The sequence below is a fragment of the Camponotus floridanus genome, unplaced genomic scaffold (genome assembly GCF_003227725.1).
Source record: "Camponotus floridanus strain SB8 unplaced genomic scaffold, Cflo_v7.5 scaffold22, whole genome shotgun sequence".
NCBI lineage: Eukaryota > Metazoa > Arthropoda > Insecta > Hymenoptera > Formicidae > Camponotus > Camponotus floridanus.
Window position 1 is genome coordinate 577,018 of NW_020229348.1, and position 20,351 is coordinate 597,368.

A 20,351-nucleotide genomic window follows, 5' to 3' on the forward strand; every position below is an offset into this window, starting at 1 on the left:
TGAACTTTCTACAAATTACTTAATTTTAAAAGCATATTTTTAATTTGATTGAAAATTTTATTTCTGAGTTATGAAAATCTTATTTATGACAGAGATTTAAACGAGATTTACCTATCAAGGTTAGAGATCAATTCCTATTCAAATTGATCGATTAGAGATTGAAATGGAAATTGAGTCAAACGAGCCTGTGAATAGGTTCCCATATCAATTCTACCAAATGTTGTTTAATTAATCCTTGAATCGATCATCGTTGAGTTCTGTTCGTGACGTACACTCATGTGCAGGCGAGTGTATGTATGTGTACATAAATATATTTGTTGCAATTTTTAGAAATCTGCTTTAGCTCGAGATTAAAAAATAATTTATTACTAACCGCACGACGCGCAACGACAGAAATTATAATATATAAAATAAAAAATATAAAATTGCGTTACAAATATATGAAAAACAATTCATCAATTAAAAAATAATTAATATTTGAAAAATTAATTATTACGCGCTATGAATTTTTTCATTTATTTCTTGTTTTTTCAAATGTTCCAGATATTTAATGAAATAAATTATAATATTATCAAAAAAAGTTTTTTTTTAAATATAAACTTTTGAAAAACATAACAAATAAAAAATAAAATTTAATTCTTATATAACTAACCTAAATAATTAAATCTTAAATATTTTATACATTTAAGATTTAATTGTTTAGGTTAGTTATATAAGAATTAAATTTTTATTTATTTTTTATTTACATATCTATTTACAAATTAATTAATGTAATTATTTTATTTATTATAGATATTTTAAGAGTTTTCTAATAAAATCTAGAAAATATTATATATATATATATATATATACAATCTAACATTTTTTTCAAATAAATCGAAAAAAACGAGAAAATAATTAATATTATAACTAACAAATAAATAATTCATAAACTATTTACCTTATAGCTGCTCCACTATTGCCCAAGACCATCTCTTGTTTTCTTGTTTGTTTTTCTCTTCGTGACACTAACACTTGGGAAAATATGGTACGATCATCTTTGCATTAATCACTAGACTCGCGATGATTGCACGACACTTTACATGGCATTTCCAACATTAATCACACAAAACGCGCGTTTTATTATATGGTAATACATCGGAGAATGAACGCGAAAACAAATCCGCTATACTAATATTAAATGGTTAACGTTTTTATTTCAAAACGATTATTATATTATTATAAAATCACTGATATAAATAACGAAAGTTTATTACTTGGTTAAAAAGCGAGATTAAAATGCAGATGATTATACGGCTTATCAGTTACATCATAACGTTATTTATTTGGAATCGATTAACATATTTTATACATAACACGATTCGAGAGTAACCTTGGTAATATTACGCGATACGAGTCGAATCGAATTAATGAAACTGGTTAATACGTAATAATAATTGCGAATTAATTAATCGCGCAGATTTATAACAACTATTGCAGTAGTTTGAGAAAATAAATCCGAGTAATATTTGTTACGATCGCGTTTCAAAAGATAATACGACGACATACGTATATTACGTCCTTCCCATCTTAGTGTCAGCACGTGAATGACAAGGTAAGCCGCACAAACACCGTGTCCTTGACATAAAACATTGAACACAATACGAGGTACGTGTAGATGTATGTACGCAAAATATTGTATCGCTTTTAAATAAATTAATGATAAATAACAGAGAAAATATTTCTCATAAAAGATATCGAAAAGATTGAATTATTCTTATCAACTAATCTCAAATCATCATTAAATGCTGTTAAATGATACACATTTACGCGCTTAAATAAATTGCAAATTAAATTTATTTTAATGATATTGATAAATTTACGCAAATATGATAGTACGATGTTGAAAACATTAATATAATGTAATAAAATTGTAATAAATTTCAATTAGTTATTGATGGAAAAGGAGAAAGTTTTTATTATAGATTATAAGTTAATTAATAAGTATTATATAAAACTACTATAAAACATTAAGTTGTTATATAAAACACATTATAGTATACGTTATATATATGTATAATCGCTTTCATTATTTGAAGTTAAGTCGCGTGCGATGAGATTGTATTATGTTTCAAATTTTTTGTTAGTGATAGAAAATCACACACACACACACACACACATATCTTCTTTACAATTTAACAATTTTGTACAATTTTAAGTCTCTAAAAGTCTATAGAAAGTCGAGACGTAGACTTTGTTCTGAATGATAAATTGAGCTCTTTCTCTCTTTACCTCTGTTTTCCTCTTCTAAGTCTCTCAGAAACAGACTACAAGATGACCTAATGACAAGTACAATAAATTTTTCATATGCTATAAGGAAAAATTTGTCTTATATTTTTAAATATTCAAACTAAAAAGATGAAGAAGAAATATAAAAATTATTAAAAAAAAAAGAAAAAAAACTACAAAAACTCCAATAGATTGAAAAGACACTCCTACATTCGAAGAAGATATCCGCTCAAGGTCTGTAAATAACGGTGGAGATGGACAAAATCAATATTTAATCAACAATGAGTCTATAAGTCTATATAATCGGGCCACTTATTACTTTAATTTGCGATATTAATATCTCTTTTGATAAAAAGCTGAACAATTTTTAATCGAGCTTATTTATAGCGCAAGGATGCTCAAGATAGACTCCAGCCTCGTAGAAGGCGAGAGTGGAGTGTAGGGTACCCGGGACACCTAAATCCATCACTGGGGATGTTCTCCCTTCCATCATTTTCGTTTCTGAACGCGGCCGCATGAACCAGTGCCAAACGCACGCACGCTGCGGTCTTTTCTCCCTTCCCTCTCCCGCTATTTTACTCCATTATCCGTCAGTAAGTCGCGAACCGCCGACACAAGTGCCTCGGGGAGTGTTTTCGTGCAGCTGACCACGTGAAGCCTGACAGAATCTCGCGCTTTGGGAAAAAAAAGAAAAGAAAGAAAATAGAAAGACAGCTACGGTATCGGCCGCTTCAAGAATCGAAGCGCGCGTTTTCCGCACCAAGTAAGGGTAGATCGATCGGCATGTCGAGGTCGAGACGGCCGTAAGCCGATTAAAAATAAGGCTCTCTCTCTCTCTCTCTCTCTTTTTCCGTCGGTTTCTCTCTCCTTCTTGCGAGATACGGTCGTGTCGATGGACGACGATAGACGCGGAAAATTCGGCCGTTTTTTTTCCCCCAAGCGTATATACGCGGCAGGCAAAGTGTATCGTGCAATTCACGTCAATGAGTTTCAGACTCCGGCAGGTATATGTTACACGCAAAAATAATCTCCACGTTTCTCACGACGCGGAACGATTTTCCCGTGATTTTTGCGGAAAATTGAGTTACGTCGCGACTTCCGGTCGAGACGACGGGGGTGGAGGTTAAGGGTACAACGCGAACACGCCGCGGCATCCGGTAGCATTGTCCGAATTCGCCCGCTCGATTCTCGAGCACCGATTCTCCGGCGTGGCGTCGCCGAGTCGTAACGCGTGGGCGGGTGTCGCCGGAACTCGGCCGCCCGCACTACGACGCGACGTAGTACCACACGTGACGCGTAGCCGAGAAACTAGCGCGAAAATCCTTTCTACCTGAGGAACAGGTCAAGTGGATAAAACACGACGGGAAATTGCCCCGTAAAGTTTACTCGAGTATCCGCAATCTTTGCGGATGATGGGAAAAATATTTGAAAGTTTCGTTCCGTTTCCCTTTTTCTCTCGCGTTTTAAAATCCGCTCTAAAATTCGAATTCGATTGTTTCAGTTACGTGTAGTGATTGCTTCCTTATTTCAACGTTTAATTTCGTTGTTATATTTTATTTTCAAAGCAATTATGGTATTAATTAATTTAATTATTTGTAAAAAATGTATGAAGTAATATCATCCATGTATTGATATGTAGAAAAAAAGAAAGATAGGAGAGAAAATTTAAACATTATTCATTACATCAGAAGACCTCGAAACATAATCAATTATTGTATATCATCATTGCGTTGCGTGTTTGACATACAATTGTAAATTTCACATATCTTTTAGGTTTTAATTCTTTGCGCTAGAAAAAAAAATTAAATAGGAATAACACAAAAAGATATATTTTTTAGTTAATTAAAGTAAAAAAGAAGAACTACACAATTTATTATATGATAGTAGTTATTTGAAAAAATAAAAATTCGCATAGTTAATGTTTGTGAATTTATACATTATCTATCGATAATTTTCATTTTTTAAATTCAAGGTTGACACTTCAAGGCGGTTCAATTTTATCGCAAAATAAATATAATAATACAAGTTGCAATGCAGTTATTAAAGTTTTTCTTCTTTGTAGAAAAGGATTTAGTAAAGGACTTAGATCATATTTTCTGTACATATAACACAAAACGCTGTCATCTTTGTCATTAATATACTTTTATACATTTTATATTATTGTAAATAACCTTTATTATGCTTATTTCCAGTTGTAACAATCCTAATGTTTTTATTTGTATTTTTATATTTTTTTACATAATTGTAATAGATCGTTTCTTTGATACATAGGAATTCTTGTTCCGTTTATTTAAAAATTTTTTTGCATTCTTTTATATGATTCTTCATTTTTCCCATCTATAACTTATTCGCAATTATTTGCAACTTGCTTTTTAACTGATATACTCTCTGATAGACAGCAACACCACAAGTTGACAACTTTTAATCGACAGTACGTGCATTCACAAAGGTATAACAGAAATAAAACAAATATCGGATAACAATGTATCGACGATCACAGAGTAAATGCCATCTCGAGAGGGTAATCGCATTGCTCCAGATTCGCAATCCGTGAACTAAAAAATCGCTCTTTCGCGCAAAGTGAATTATGTAACTTAATAACTAATAACGGGTCACCTAATATTTCTTTTAAGCGCTCCACATTCCATATGAAATTTGTGAAAGGGAAATGCTCTATTAATTTCACGCTTCGGCAACACGGTTAAAACAAAAACCTACAAATAGGTGAGCCCCAATGACCCAGTAAAAATATAAGGCGAATATTAGGTGTTAGTTGAATTTATATATATCGAAGATTTTGAACTTTAAGTAGAATCGTTAAATGAGATTTCAGCTAATATGCCTAAAAAAAAAAAATTTTGAACGATTTTCCCCGGAGATTTTGAACTATTTTTTTTCTTGTTATTTTTATAATTTGATATATTGGCATTAAATTGCTTTTAATATCTGTTATGCCTTTGTTTTTTTCTTTTTTTATCTCTCTCTTAATTTTCGATATTATTTCCAATAATCGCACACACACACATAGCCCCTATATATTTACTTGATTATTAAATATTATAAATATATCCTTTTTTTATAATCATGATCCATCAAAAAGTTTCGCTGAATTAAGGTTAATGCTAGTCTGTCGTAATATACTTTGCGCTTGCTCAAAGTGCTTTTATATTGCATAATGCGATTAACATTTAAGCGAAAGATAAAACGCGTTTCTTGGTTCTCGTCCAAAGTATTGTTTTACATTTTTAGTTTCTTTGTGGTACAATATTTCTCACTCCGTTTCTTCGTCGAAAGTGAACACAAAACTTTTTATTTATTTTTTTCCGTGGAAAGTGATACAAGACAGAAATCAAACGAGAAAAGGTACAATAATAAAAAAATTAAAAAAATGTTTTCTTGAATTCATTAAAAAAGCGATATTGTACAGAAGAATATATCAATTATTTACGTAATGTAAAATAAATTTTCCGATATTGTTATGTATTTTAAAATCTTATTTAAACGAGATTGTATATTGAAGCACGTGCAAGTATCATTAGGAAGAAGAAATTCTGAGTGACATTGATTTATGTAAATTATGTGAAACTAAATGAGGAAGAGAGAAATCGCGTTTAGTATATTATAAATGAAAGCCGCAGTTGTTAGCTTTCTGGATTAATTGACATATTCAAAATTTCACCTTTACTTAATTCTTCCGGATCGAATAATACTATCTGCGGTATAAATCAACTCCTACTATTTAAGTCATTAAATCACGGATGGTTACAATATTCTCTCCGCAATCTTTTTTTAATGATTTATTCATGTTTATAAGCGTGAAAGAAAGGTCGCGGTGAATTGTTTAGTTATATATATGAAATAAATTGTATACATAACATTAATAGGAGATAGTAATGAATGGATAAAAGAGGATTTTGTTGTGATTCACAGTGGAAAACAGATTAAGACCTGTTTGCATGTCAAGTTTTTTTAGAGCCGGCTATTTAGTTACGTATATATTATGTAACTATATACACTCGCTTACATAATATACGCACGTGGAAATTATTAAAACAACTGTAACTTTCCATCTCAGAACGATTTTTTTATAATTCTTTTAATTTCCTTTAAATGCATTACTTTAAGAAGATTAAGATTTGTTTTCGACATTGTAAAAAAATTCTACGATAAATGAATTAAATAACAAATCGCGTCCATCGACTTCGATACGACTTCGATAAATCACTTGCAAAAAGTATATAAGAGTTTCGAAACTAAAATTAGAGTGCAAGGAAGAAACGATCGTTAGTAACAAATGAGAAATAAAATAATGTAAATCAACTACCTTTCTTTATTAATTTTTTTTATTTCTCGCGTGCATTAATATTTCAGGGAATAAATTTTTAGAGAATAAGAAACAAAATTATAATAAATATATAACAAATATATACTTATGAGTAGCTCATTATGCGCTTGTAAAAATTATTTTATTATTTATTTCAATTTTCAATTTTTACATAATCAGATTCGAAAAAAGATACTATGTTTAATAAATAATTGCCTAAATTCTTGTTCTCTCAATTGCATTATTCATTACATCCATTATTACAGTAATTTCTTTTGTCGTATATTAATTTTCTAAAAAAAAGATGTATTAAAATAAAATAACAACTTGGTTAAATATACGTTAAATAATTGCTGCAACATTAGCTGACATTATAGTAATGATAAATGCGGTTGAGAGAGTAAGAATTTGCAAGTATAATCTTGATAACTGTTTATTCAACGTATTATTGCAAATGTGATCATTTAAAGTTTAATGTGATCATTTAAAATAGCTAAATTTGTATTTTTATTCATAAAACAATAAATAAAAACGAGATGATTATCTTTAATTTTTTGCATATGTTATAAATATATTTAGTGTTTATATTAGACATAAAAATGATCAAGTTCTTTTTTCTTGTCTTAATTATACAACATTTGTCTACAGATTTACTAATTCGATTTTCTTTAAATAGATAGACATTCATAGATTGAAATATATTCAATTCATAGTAATTTATATATTTATAAGCAAAAGTAAAAATATATAACATATGCCATAAAGTTTCTTGCCAAATTTATACAAAAAAAATGTGCTGAAATTAAATAAGATAATGCAATTATCGAGTATTTTAATTTTATAATAAATTATATAATATTAAATATATACTAAATATATAATTAAATATATAATATTAATTATATAATATTAAATATTAAATATAACTCGTTATAGAATAAAATGATATTAAATTAGATGCTGAAAAAATGTTTCAAAAGTATATGTTCGTAGTTTTAATAGATGTTTTTCTTGACAAAAGAAGCGTAAAAAATATTAATGTGTGATAAATTAATAAGTTCGTAAATATATCTATTATATTATATATAGTTATACATAAATTTATTTTAATAATATTTTAATTTTTATCGAATATATATTATCGATCTCTTTTTATTGCTAGACATGAGAGATCTCTTCTGGCTTATTATCATTGAAAGTTTCAATCCGAATGATTCTAACATTAGGAGAAGTGAGATGATTTCACGAAAGAAATGTACGCACGGACACTTGTATCTGCTTCCTACTCTTCCTTGACGATTGATGACATCGTCGAGTATCATCGAATCCAAAGAGATAATTACACGTTTCAGACTACTCGCGAACAGCCGTGAGATGCGAGAGGGTCTAGCAATTGGATTCCATGCGGTTACTTTCCTGCAGTTCGCTTTCGCGGTTTTTTACGATTACACGTATACGATCGTGCCATACAATGTCACGAGGGTGCATCGCGCCTTCGGTGGGAAGTTCAAGTTTCTAACATTCTGGGATGCGGTTAGTATATATCGATCTTTGCAGTTACGAACTTGAGAGTGCGCAACTTTGATTGATGAAATTACCCTTTGGTATCGATACACCTGCACGTTACACACAGAATACACATACTCAACGTACACACGGATACAAATATGTTTTTGCATTTATTCCTTGCATTGATGCTCTTTGCTGCTACAGGCAATGAAATTTCGTTGTGATGATTGCCGAGAGAAAGAAATGCTCTCTATAATGGAATTTTCATGAAATTGTTATTAGGATTGTTGATAGGATTCAATCTATGATGTATGTATCGATGCATGAAACGAGATCTCGACAATAATCCGAATTTAATTTAAAATTTGATCAAGTTTGTCATAACGAGATTTTATTGCAACGAGATTTTATTTTCTCATCGTTGCAGCTTGGTCTTTAAATTTTATTTTGCTCAGGATCGTATGTTTATATTTATCTTATATAATTATAATATATTTAAAATATAATATATTTATCTTATATATTTATAATATTTATATTTATCTTATATATTTATAATATATTTAAAATATAATATAAGTAAGATATATTACAATTCTAGAAAATATATATATATATAGTTTCCAGCGACAAATTGATCATTAGATAACTTGATTTTATTTTGTTAGAACGTTTTTATTTTATTAAAAAGTACAAACTTCTTGCTCGTTCGACATATTTCCTCACAATAATTATGTTCTGCATCTCATAAGGTAATATTATATGTTGATGAGAAACTCTACTATTCCTAGCAAGAACCGATTCTCTGCGATCGTACATCTAGTAACCACGTGCAATCTATCGTTATTGCCATGTTATGCAATAGTGAAAACCGACACGTCCATCTAGTATACCTGCGAGCATAAAAATCACAAATAACGGTGATATAATATTCTTCAAGTCGGACAACGAAGAAAACGGGATATTTCATCTATGATTATCGGTGAAATCGGCAATTGCAGAAGAGTTTCTCTTTCAAAATACGGCCCTACTATTTTTTTATAAAAAATTTTTTTAATAAAAAATTGTATTCTGTTATTCCTAGAAAAAAGCATGCAAACCTCATTTATTGCATCTTGTGCGAGAAAAAGTTTCCATGCAGTCCAGAAGGAAGAAAAAAATATTAAAAATAATTATCGTTGAAATTAAAAAAAATCGAATAGTCGAAATTTTTAGAGATATTGTCACGTTTGGATGAATGAATGCAACGTATATTCAGTATACAGATATATTGGAATTATTTATTTTTTAATAAATACGTATAATATATTTCGAATATTTCAAAAATATATTGCTGGAAAAGTAAATGAGCAGTTCCTATTTTATCTCAATTTGTTCTATTGAGTTAAAAGCGTGATTTTACTTTCGACGAGATTGTGTTCAAGCATTTTGTCACTTATCGTCGCGCGAGATGATATGCTCTCGACCATTTCACGCTTAAATTACCACTATCATGCCGCTCATAAAGAGCAAAATTCAATTGTTTAAGCACCACTTGATATTTTGCAGTCAACAGGAGGCACGCGTCACACAAGACTGCTTATGTGCAACGTCAATCGATCGATAATTACGCTCGAAAGCTCGCTTTAATTCGAATTAATCTTCTCACTTAGCAAAATGAGGAAGAGCAATTTCCGTATCGTCGCATCTAAGATTTTTAGATTAATGAGTTTAATTTGCTTTCGCAATTATTGTAATAAAGAATGCTATAAAAGCATTGAAATAAAATATTGTAATGAATAAAAAAACTTTTCTTTGAAAAATTTTTGCTCTTTACTTTCACAGGATCTCAATTTTATTAGATGCAATTAGTACAAGTAGTTTAATTGATATCAAGGATAGTGCAAATAATGAGGTCACTTCCTCTTGTGCTGCTAACGAGTTAAAGCCTCACTTGATGGAACTGCATGCGACGCATATCATGTATTTATGACTGACACGTGATGGATTTGCAATAGAATAGACAGCATAAAATGAGAATCTTCGGATCAATATTTGATTCGAGACGTCAATACTAGATATCTAAACGCTAAAAAACAATTGCATTCGTCATAATATAATACACGAAATAAAATGAAGCTCATATTTTATATCTTCCCATTACATGTAATATGCAATATAATTAATATAAAGGAAAATTAATTAAATTATTTATTATATACAGATATTAAAAATTAAGAAAATATCCAGAGCGAAGAAAAGAGATGGATGGAAAAGAATTCAGTCATGTATAATACGTATATTAACAATGTGTATACATATTAACAATATAATAAACATGTATGTTAATAATATGATTACAATTACAGATTTATACATATATGTGTTCATGAAATGTTTTTATCCAAATGATACATCCAGTGACACTAAAATATATGTGTGCTCAATTATACAAATAATATACTAACAACAGGATGAACATGTTTGCAGTAGCAATTTACATGTGATTGAAATCTTTGTCATTCATTTATGTGTGTCATTCATTTATGTCTGCTTATTTTAAATATAAAGAAGTAAAAAAAAAAACCATTCAATTCTTCCATAGATGTCTATTTATCTTTTGTAAAATGTAAAATGTAAAAAAGAAAATTATTCAGTTCTTTCACAGATGTCTGTTTGACTTTCGTGTTTGATCAATTACTCGCTCAATTTTCAGCGGTTTATTAATAAATTTCGATCGATTTTAACGATAAAAATATTGTCGCTTATATATGGGATCTCTCCAATAATATTAATTAGACAACATAATTAATTTTAAATGATATTTTTATATCATTTATATGACTCTAGTCATATTGTGTAGGAATCGTTAAACTATTTATTGACTCATTAATTGGAGCAATTTGAAATGTCAATTGTGTTCTAGATTCTTCAAGCTGTATTCTTCTTAATATGTCTCTTGAACGACTTCTACGGTACGAATGCCATAAACCCCAAGAAACCGCCTTTCGCACGAAAGTTGAAAGATTACTTCCATGCGAGTCTCGGATTTCCCGTCGCCATGGTAAGTAATAATTAATCTCTTTTTTTTTTCATAAATGTCAAATTTTTTATAATATTAAATTTACGTTAAAAATCAGAAGATTGGAGATCAATCAATTTATTTAACAATGAAGAAGAAAAGAAAAATATTATCTTTGAGAATAAATTTATTAATAAATCTACTTAATAAATCTATCACATAATCGTAATTTAAATATATCATTTTTATCATCTAATATAATTTCCGTCAAAAATATTTTTTTTTTTAAATAAATATTTTTGAAATTTTACAAATGCATATGTGTATGTGCTGCGATAATGCAAATATAATTTGTGTTTAATGCACAAGCATATGAGGATATATATAAAGATATATATATAGACATATATTTTTATGTCTATGGTTAAATTTTAAATGTTTATGATTAATTGGCATCTAAATAAAAATACATAGTAACATATAAATATATTATATTTTTTTAATTTAAAAAATAAATTACCAAAAATTGTATTAACTTAATTATTTTAGAAGGTATGGAAAAAATATTCAAAATTTTGTGACATTTTTCGAGCGAGAAATAATTTGACTATCCCTTTTCTATATAAATATAATTATGCATTTATCTTGCATCTAGGAATTCATATAAACGCATATATGAATAATTTGCTCTCTATACCGGTTAATTTTTTATGAATATAATTTGCTATCGAGTGTATTATTTATCGAAATGAAAGACATTCGATAAAATCTAATGCCAATTCTACGTCACGCAGTTCGTTGGCGTGACCTTCTGGGCGTTGATGTTCGTGGACCGTGAATTAGTATTACCGAAAGCATTGGACCTGTACTTTCCATGGTGGTTGAATCATTTAATGCACACGATGATTATGGTAACAACTGTGTTTGAAATGGTCATCGCACCACGACAATATCCTAAGCGATCTCGCGGTCTCGGAATACTCGTGGGCTTCATGCTCCTATACTTAGTCTGGTAAGTGAAACGAATTTGCATATCCGGTCTATAATAATGCGTATAATAACATGTATACAAGTATACATGTATACAAGTATATTGGAATATTTTAATAACTTTTAACTTTAATAACTTTATACGTAATCATCTGGAGAGAACAAATTGGAGGAAATGTATATAGGATGTTTCTTACTAAGTGCGAAAAATTTTAGGAGAAGATTCTTTGTCGAAAATTAAGATTTTCGGGGATTTTTCATATAAACATATATACTCCTACATCCCTCCTTGTGGAACTACACTCCATTCCTCCAAAAATAGGGGTAAAAATTAGATTTTTATTTTTTTCTCAAATTTGGAACAAATTAAAGAAATGAAATTAGGTGGATATTTTCTACTAGTAAAAAGGTTATTTATTAATATTTTATATATATTTTCAGCCTCCCGTATTGTTATAAGGGGATGAAACTAGCAACCCCTATTCAATTTTTTAAAACTTTTTAATGTTTATATGAAAAACCCCCTTTAATTTTCGACAAAGAATCATCTTCTAAAATTTTTCACACTTATTAAGAAACATCCTGTATAGAATGTTCCCTATAGGTAAGATACAGAGACTGATATTATATTCTTTGTTTAAAAAAATGAGCAGTTTTTTTTGATAAAATTTTGTTGTCTGTACTTTTCCAGACAATACAAAAAGACCAAAAGATATTTTAAATATGTCTAAAGGGCATATTTAAGTCAATTTTTAAATGTCTTTTAGAGATATGCGTTACTTATAGGGAACACTTCGTATATACACAAGGTCTTTCAAGGCATCTCTCGTTAAATGTATCGAACGATAGTACTGAAAGTTTTGAACAATTAAATACTCGTGTAATCTGGATGTGTTGCATTATTTTTCAGGATGCACGTAATTTATTACAAAAGCGGCATCTGGGTGTATCCTGTGATGGACGTGTTAACACAGCCGCTGCAGATCCTGTTTTTCGCGGTGCTGCTAGTGTTTTGCATGATTCTATACATCGTCGGAGAAACGTTGAACAACATCATCTGGGGTAACGAACACACTAAGCATAAAAAATCTCATGCCAAATCCAAGTAGCCTCGCCCAAGCGGGTGATTCCTAACCGGGTGATGAATCGTATTCGTGTTCTTGCCTGCTGTCTCTGCGGTGGTGGTGAATAAACCAGAATGAAAATTTTTTTTCTATACCTCCGTTATAGCATGCACATTATTATATTATTTATCAATATTAAACGTGTCGTTTAGAATTTTAGCGTCTTGTGTATGTATGTGCATGCGAATAGCGCGTATTTATTTAGGGTGTAACGGGTAAGGATCGCGCGTTAACCCGGCACGCGGTGGAAATAACATATGTAAGTGAGCGAACGCATGTGCAAGATGCAATGCATTTCTATGTATGTATGATCACGGACAAGGGAGACTAATTTCTCGTAGAAGTGTTCTTTTTTTTTTATTTTACGCGAGCCAATCGAATCAAAATGATACACGCACCTCTATCATATCAATATTCCCCCCGTCCCTACGACGATACTTATTTTTGTACTTTCGTAGAGCGAGCGATCTATTATATTATTGTGTTTCTCTGCCAAATAAAGTTAATGTGGTGCACGGAGAATACTGTGTGTATAATAAACGCATATAATTGTATACGATATAGCGCATACAACGCAGCACAAACTTGCCCGATCTAAAGTCCGGATATATTTGTGATCGAGTGTAGGAAAAAAATACGTAGCAGAGAACTTGGAACCGGATGTGAAAACATAGAAACGCCCGAGAAATGGACACAAGAGGAATCTTAAATATCCCTCTCTCTCTCTCTCTTTCTGTCAGTCTGTCTGTCTGTCATAATATACCGGTCACAATCCGAAGATAACATCGTCGAAAAATATTTTCTTGCTACAAGTGAGAAAAGTGCCTCGGCGAAAGATCTAGTATTAATTTATGGAACGAAGATTCAACTTTCCGATATTGATGTAATATATATATATATGATATATATATATATATATATATATATATATATATATATATATCGATTTAATTCAGCGGCTTAGTGATATATGGCCTAAATATTGATATATTGAGTATCGATATTTTGTTAGAAATTTTATCAAATAAGTTCAGTCATAAGACGAGTCTTTCTTGATATTAGTTTTCCTTGTGCTAAGATGTAATATTTACATCATTTAGAACATACATTATTGACTACGATAGTTGCTAAAAAGTATACATTGTTCACAAAGATTTTTTGGATATCCTATAACAAAAATGTAAATGAAGATAATTTTACTCCAAATTTTGTTCCTCTCGAGAAAGATAGCAATTGATTTTAACACATTGGAAGAAAGCAATACACTTTAGAATTACATATATATGCGCAATAATAGCGTTTTATAGATAGAGACGTATTTAAGAAAATATTAAAAAGCATGAGAATGGTAAAATTAAATTTTAAAAAGATGCGACATGTACATACACACACATACACATACAATACCCGTAAACATATTGATTGAAGAATTACGAAATGCGATAAAGAAATAGTAATAATTAGTAAGTTACAATAGGAACATTTGTTATAAATATTCAATAAAATGCTAGATTTTCGCATTGGTAAAAAACAATACACCAAATACTACTTTTCCGTAATTGTAAAAAATGTGACTGCAAAATAAATGACAAGTAATATCTAACTGTTATATTAAAATGTGAAGACAACGTTTTGTGTCCTGCGAGCGTTTAATTTAGATCATGTAATTATGTATATCGAGAAATAAATTTTCTCTGTTTACAGATTAGCGCCATAATTTATAGACAGTAGATTAATACAATGAAAATTAAATATAAAATGCAGTTTATTCAACTACTTATTAAAAAAATATACGTAGACAAAGAATATCTTACTGTCATAGAACGTTCGATATACACATTCTTATATAAACATTTGAACATACATATACAATATTAGAACTACAATAGTTTTTCATTTTTAAATAATGTTTACGACGTGTATATTTTAGGAAAATTCTAGTATAATTAAATTATATTACTTTAAAAGATTTGCACGATGTGCAAATTATCGATCGTACTGAGATTTCATTACTATTTTAGTAATAATAAAACGTAGAAAAATATCGATATGCTTTATTGTACCTATATCTTCTCGAGCGATAATACTTCATTCAACTGTTTCGTTTACTTTCTTCGTCTTCTCTTACATGTATATATGTATATAATTTACAACGGATAAAGACAACCGATAAAGATCATCACATGAGCTCACTCTTCAGAAAATACTATAACGATTGCAAGAGAAATTAATAGTATATATAAATAGTTCGATTGTATGTATAGATGTAATAGTGATTACTTAGATACTTACATTATTTAATATTATTTTATATTATATATGCACATTCCTTAATACACTTTAAAAAAAAAGATAATCACCTCAGTCTTATGACACAATATTCTTGCCTTTTTTCAATTGCGGCGATATTTGAGTCCCTTTAGAACTACAATGTCTGCTATTGATTATTTCGTCGATACTTTGCTTCAACTCCTCCATTTCCAGTATATCGAGCGGCAACGAAGTCTGCGTCGCCATCTCTCTGGCGTTAGTAGGCCCGTCGTTTTGCAGTAATCTCGTTAATTCTGGATAACACGAGGTATGACTAGAATCCATGTCGTCCATCACAGTTTTCCTATATATTTCCTTTTTTTCATTTTCGTTCTTTATCTTGATATCGCTTCTATCGCTTTCTTGAAGCAAATGCTTCAAGATAGCTTCGTTCTGCAAGACGTACTTGTTTCTATGACTACCTTCGCGGTTTCTCCGATCGTCCTCATAAGTTTTACAATTCTTGTTGCTATTTTTATTCTTACTACGCTCGTGCACTTCTTCTGGGTCTAGCATTTTTACTTCCTCCTCCAGCTGACTGTCCACGCTATCGCTATCCTGTTCATCTTCCTTCTCCATGTTACCCGTTTCTATGTCGACGTCTTTATCAGCCATATCTTGATGCCTTTTTTCTTCACTGCTTAGATTTTCGTCGCTACCACTCTGCCCTCGCAACAAAAAAGGCAACAGCATGCCTGTGTCTTTGGTATCGATGACTTTCAAACCCAAAGGTCGCTCATCCAACCCGGCGTTTCCCGGTCTTCTGCCCATATTGGGCATTTGAATTGGAAACACCATAGGTATTTGAGTCATCAACTGACTATCCTGGGAAGTGGTGCTGCCCCTCCTGGAGAGTGGGTCGATTTTATTCGATCGGGATTTCCCGAAATCTCTTCTGTTCTTCCCACGACGGCCGCGTGATCGACTGGCGACTTTCCGCGTGGTCTTCACCTGCGCAATCTGTACGGATATCTGCGAATCCAACGAATTTCGTCTAGATTCCATAGAAACGCATCGAAAACTATAACTGATTTCAGAATCAGCTGAATTTCGTCTATTACTAGACACAGATCCTGTAGTGCCGCCAACTAGCGCACCTCTCCGCGTCACTAATTTAGGCAGAGCAGCTGCCCAAGTCGTGCTAAAATCTTGCGATGCTGCGGAGTTGAGATCAAAATTCAATCCAACCGGATCTTCGTGGGTATTGTGAAAACTTATGGACAGACGGCCGGCCTTGTTAAATGTTTTACGATTCGCAAATAAATGCGCGATAAGCTTATGCTTGCTCAGTCTTATAGGAGGCTCTTCAGATTCACGATTAAAGACTCTGCAAATGAAGAGAAAACACATACTATTCAGAATCGCATTGATGGCAGCAATAGCAAGTTGATGACACGATAAGTACTTAACGTGTGTCGAAATTTACCTTCTCAAAAATCTGCACCACGTATCGACCGTCGAACTGGTCCAAACCCATGAGGACATAAGAATGCCAGTGGCAAATAGTGCAAGCAAATGTAATTGCAGTTTACCTGTACTAGGCCTCATTTCTATTTTACAATCGGATACTTCTGCATACATCGTCGTTATCGCGCATCTTTAAATAAACACAATAAAATATTAATATAATAGATAACGATACACGATAATAGATAACGATACACGAGTAAAATATGCAGCTACAAATATTGGAATCCTTACATCATATAATTTCTGAAGCTTTGTCGCCATTCCCAAGAATGTTGAATTTCGTAAATTTGACAATAAAATGTTACAACAACCGCTGCAAGAGTTGCTATGGAAAAAAGCCCCATCCTAACAATGGTTTGTTTTATCTTTGAACTCGCTCTTTCAGATATGATTTCTTGACTGCTTATTTTTAAGCGTATAAGCGTATAGAGTCCTAAAAAATATAGAATATAAATATAATATTAAAGAAACAAAAGATGATTCTTTGAAATTATAAAAAATACTGAATCAATATACTCACAATTTATTTTAATATAGAAAGCATAAAGAGAAAAATAGAAAACTTTTAATATATATAATTATTTTACTGTTGTGTATATTGCACATAACATAAGAAATAACCTACCTCTACATAGAAAATATCCTCCTACTAATACAACAATTAACACCGGACCTAATACAAACGCCTTTGCTGCATGATCGGCATAACCCACAAAGCATATTCCCGTCATGCTGTTACCGTCGATTCGACCTAATGCCATAATCGCGACTGTCAAAACGAGTGGTACACACCAGGCGATTAGGTGAAAATAAGCACTCTTCTTGTTTATTCGATCTTGTATCGTGCCAAGTGCTCGGAAGCTCATGTGCCAAGCGTATGTCAATATAACAAACCATACCATAGCTGCCATCAGGAAATAATACACAAGAACAAAGACAACGACGCAAGACAAGTTCTCCCCACTGTAAATACACAAGTGTTTTGCAAAAAATATTGCGCATTTCGAGACACAAAATCCGCGTTATTAAAGTACTTGTAAAACATACCTTGGTTCTCTCATTCTTAATGTTCCATCTTTGCGGCATATAATTACTTCTCTGCCACTGGGAGTAAATTGGATTAACCAACCAATGCAAGAAATGAGAAAACAACCATTAATATAAAATATCACTAAAGCTGGATATTTGTTCGCGCTTCTCCAATCTATCAAAAATGTTATCTAAAAGATAACGAAAGAATAAAATATATAATTACATATATATGTGTGTATATGTATGTTGCGGCATATATTATAGTTATAAATATATTTTTTTGCTGTAAATATATTTTTATAGCACACTTACAACAGTGAACAGATTGAAGCTGCAACAGATACCTGCAGCCCATACAATAAACGAATGTATTTGATTGTGCTCATCAGATGTATATAATGGGTCATAACATTCTGTTCCACAGCCTTCCACCCCATCAAAAATTGAGAGGGCATTGTCAGTAGGTACAAGAGGTTTCAAACATTTCCCTGTGATATTAAATTTCAATTCTCTGAAGTCATTTTTGCATAATCGTGGAAACAATTTTGTATTATCGCACTTTGCGAAACTCGGCCATATTGTGTGATTAATTAACATCCTGCAGGGTCCTGATACCATTCTGCACATCTCTTGAGATGGTAATTCGACTGTATTATTAACGCATTTCGGCATGAATATTGAGCACAAAAATGGTTGAACAACAGCCCAACACTTTGGTACATGTTTCAAAGCTTGTAACGAATACAACTTTTCCTGAAAGTAGGAAGATATATATGAAAAAATATAAAAATGTTTTACACAAATAATATATAATACAATACTTAATATAACAATAAATAATAACAATTAAATAATAACATATAATGTGTTATTAACAAATGTCAAAAAGCTAGGAGTAAAAATATATCCAGATATCCTTACACCTCTAGTCTTCTATTATAGAAAGATAAGCTTGTACATATAGTGAAAAAGGAAATACCTGGTCAAACATAAATCTTGATATTTAAACTTCTGGATCTACAGGTGCAAGAAGTAGATTTATTCCATAGAGTGCTTCACAACGCTAAGTTTTTAACTGACATGCGTGTTTTTTAAAAAAACATACCATGCGTGTGTTATTATAGGAAAGAATAGAAAAACCATTACTAATACAAAGAATATATAAATAATAATCCTATCTACCTCAATAATATCTTGAGTCACACGCTCAGGTATAAGATCCAATGATGTAAAGGAGTAAGGTAATTTCGTACCCATGCAGGTACCTTTATGCAATGGAACACACTTGGCAGATCTGCGACAATTCGAGTCATCCGGTGACAGTTCCCCTATGGGATATCTGTCAAGCAGATAATTTTCTTTGATTCTATGCCGAGGACTCAGGTCCATGCTTTTCCATGTATTATTTTCGCTATCGTTGTTAAGCTCATTGTCCAATCCCGACGATGATCCGTAAAACAGCAAACAGCAGAGGACCAGCGAAAATATCATCTGAGAATAGAAAACGATATTTTTATCTAGGAAACGAAGGGATAAAATCTAAATAAAAGGTGTATATGTAAATGTCTATTTATTTAAAAAAAAAAATAACGAAAGAGATTCTTATTTTTTTTTAAAGATACACGCGAGATCGACGATATTTAATCGATAATTAATATTTTTGAGAAAAAGAAAGTCACACGTGTGAACGCGTAAATAAACAATAGAATTCCAGAACGGGAGAAATGTGCGTACTTTTGTGCTTGTCGCGTTCACGAGTCGAGGCCGTTGTTCTTATATGCGATTTCGGCTAACCACAGGACAAGGTCTTGACTTTGTTCGGTTGGAGCGGCTCGCATCTTCTACAGTATCGCCGCGACAGCGTCTACACTCAAAGCGCGCACGAACCAGCCGGACCACACACGTTCTCGCTCGACGGGACCACCCACGATGCGATTCCCTTATATCCTCGCAAGCCTATCTCAAGTTTGAATGCACGCTATAATTGATTTTACGCATTGCTCACTAGTGGCAGCACTATATTGCGCGAAGAAGGATCAAGGGCGAGTAGGACCCTTGTGGATCTGCGATCTTTTTCTTTCGGAAAAATATTGATTCCGTATATATATTTTAAAAATAACTATATATTGAGAGAAAATATTTCATATATATATATATATATATATATATTTATTTTACTATATATTTTATTTATTTTACTTTATTTACTTTACTATTTACTTTATTTATTTTACTATAATTATTCTTTTCATTTCACCCTATGTTTCCGAGAGACTTGCTATTATATATTAAAATATTTCAGATGTAATAACTAAAAATTTAA

General features: G+C 31.3%; 3 protein-coding genes across 8 annotated transcripts in view; 1 reads left to right on the forward strand and 2 right to left on the reverse strand.

Moving 5' to 3' along the window:
- Positions 1 to 1,163, reverse strand: part of LOC105254207 (clavesin-2) — a 27,581-nt gene extending 26,418 nt beyond the window's left edge. The window contains exon 1 of the mRNA XM_011262731.3: positions 941 to 1,163. The gene's annotated coding sequence lies outside the window, so the exon portion shown is untranslated. The remainder of the gene's footprint in view (positions 1 to 940) is intronic.
- The window catches only part of LOC105254208 (androgen-induced gene 1 protein), a 17,119-nt gene extending 3,337 nt beyond the window's left edge, over positions 1 to 13,782 (forward strand). The window contains exons 1-5 of one of the 4 annotated variants that reach the window (XM_011262733.3): positions 2,749 to 3,031; positions 7,945 to 8,125; positions 11,007 to 11,144; positions 11,897 to 12,114; positions 13,003 to 13,782. In XM_011262733.3, the coding sequence (XP_011261035.1) occupies positions 7,967 to 8,125; positions 11,007 to 11,144; positions 11,897 to 12,114; positions 13,003 to 13,201 (714 nt within the window). In that variant the 5' untranslated portion in view covers positions 2,749 to 3,031; positions 7,945 to 7,966 and the 3' untranslated portion in view covers positions 13,202 to 13,782. Of the gene's footprint in view, positions 1 to 2,748; positions 3,032 to 5,428; positions 5,632 to 7,944; positions 8,126 to 11,006; positions 11,145 to 11,896; positions 12,115 to 13,002 lie in introns of those variants that run through there. The other 3 variants (XM_025408631.1, XM_020028418.2, XM_011262732.3) reach the window with 3 other exon arrangements.
- Positions 13,783 to 14,720: 938 nt separating this feature from the next.
- On the reverse strand, positions 14,721 to 20,014 carry LOC105254203 (protein smoothened). 3 transcript variants are annotated; one of them, XM_025408629.1, is made up of 8 exons: positions 19,763 to 20,014; positions 19,211 to 19,519; positions 18,341 to 18,781; positions 18,044 to 18,216; positions 17,622 to 17,959; positions 17,228 to 17,429; positions 16,953 to 17,123; positions 14,721 to 16,877 (listed from the first exon to the last, which is right to left on the reverse strand). In XM_025408629.1, the coding sequence occupies exons 2-8, from the start codon at positions 19,517 to 19,519 to the stop codon at positions 15,584 to 15,586; spliced, it is 2,928 nt and encodes a 975-aa protein (XP_025264414.1). In that variant the 5' UTR covers positions 19,763 to 20,014; the 3' UTR covers positions 14,721 to 15,583. The 3 variants fall into 3 exon arrangements, with proteins under 3 accessions (XP_025264414.1, XP_011261022.1, XP_011261023.1); XM_011262720.3 differs by having other exon boundaries at positions 14,721 to 16,853; positions 19,763 to 20,013; XM_011262721.2 differs by lacking the exon at positions 19,763 to 20,014 and adding an exon at positions 19,008 to 19,103 and having other exon boundaries at positions 19,211 to 19,385.
- Between the last annotated feature and the right edge of the window lie 337 nt (positions 20,015 to 20,351).

What these genes read in the sequence shown, in the direction of transcription:
- LOC105254203 (XM_025408629.1), bottom strand. Translation starts at nt 19,519, where the DNA reads ATGATATTTTCGCTGGTCCTCTGCTGTTTGCTGTTTTACGGATCATCG. An exon ending in GCTTCAATCTGTTCACTGTT is followed by an intron (nt 18,217 to 18,340) that starts GTAAGTGTGCTA and finishes GTTATCTTTTAG; the next exon opens with ATAACATTTTTGATAGATTG. An exon ending in TGGTGCAGATTTTTGAGAAG is followed by an intron (nt 16,878 to 16,952) that starts GTAAATTTCGAC and finishes GATTCTGAATAG; the next exon opens with TATGTGTTTTCTCTTCATTT.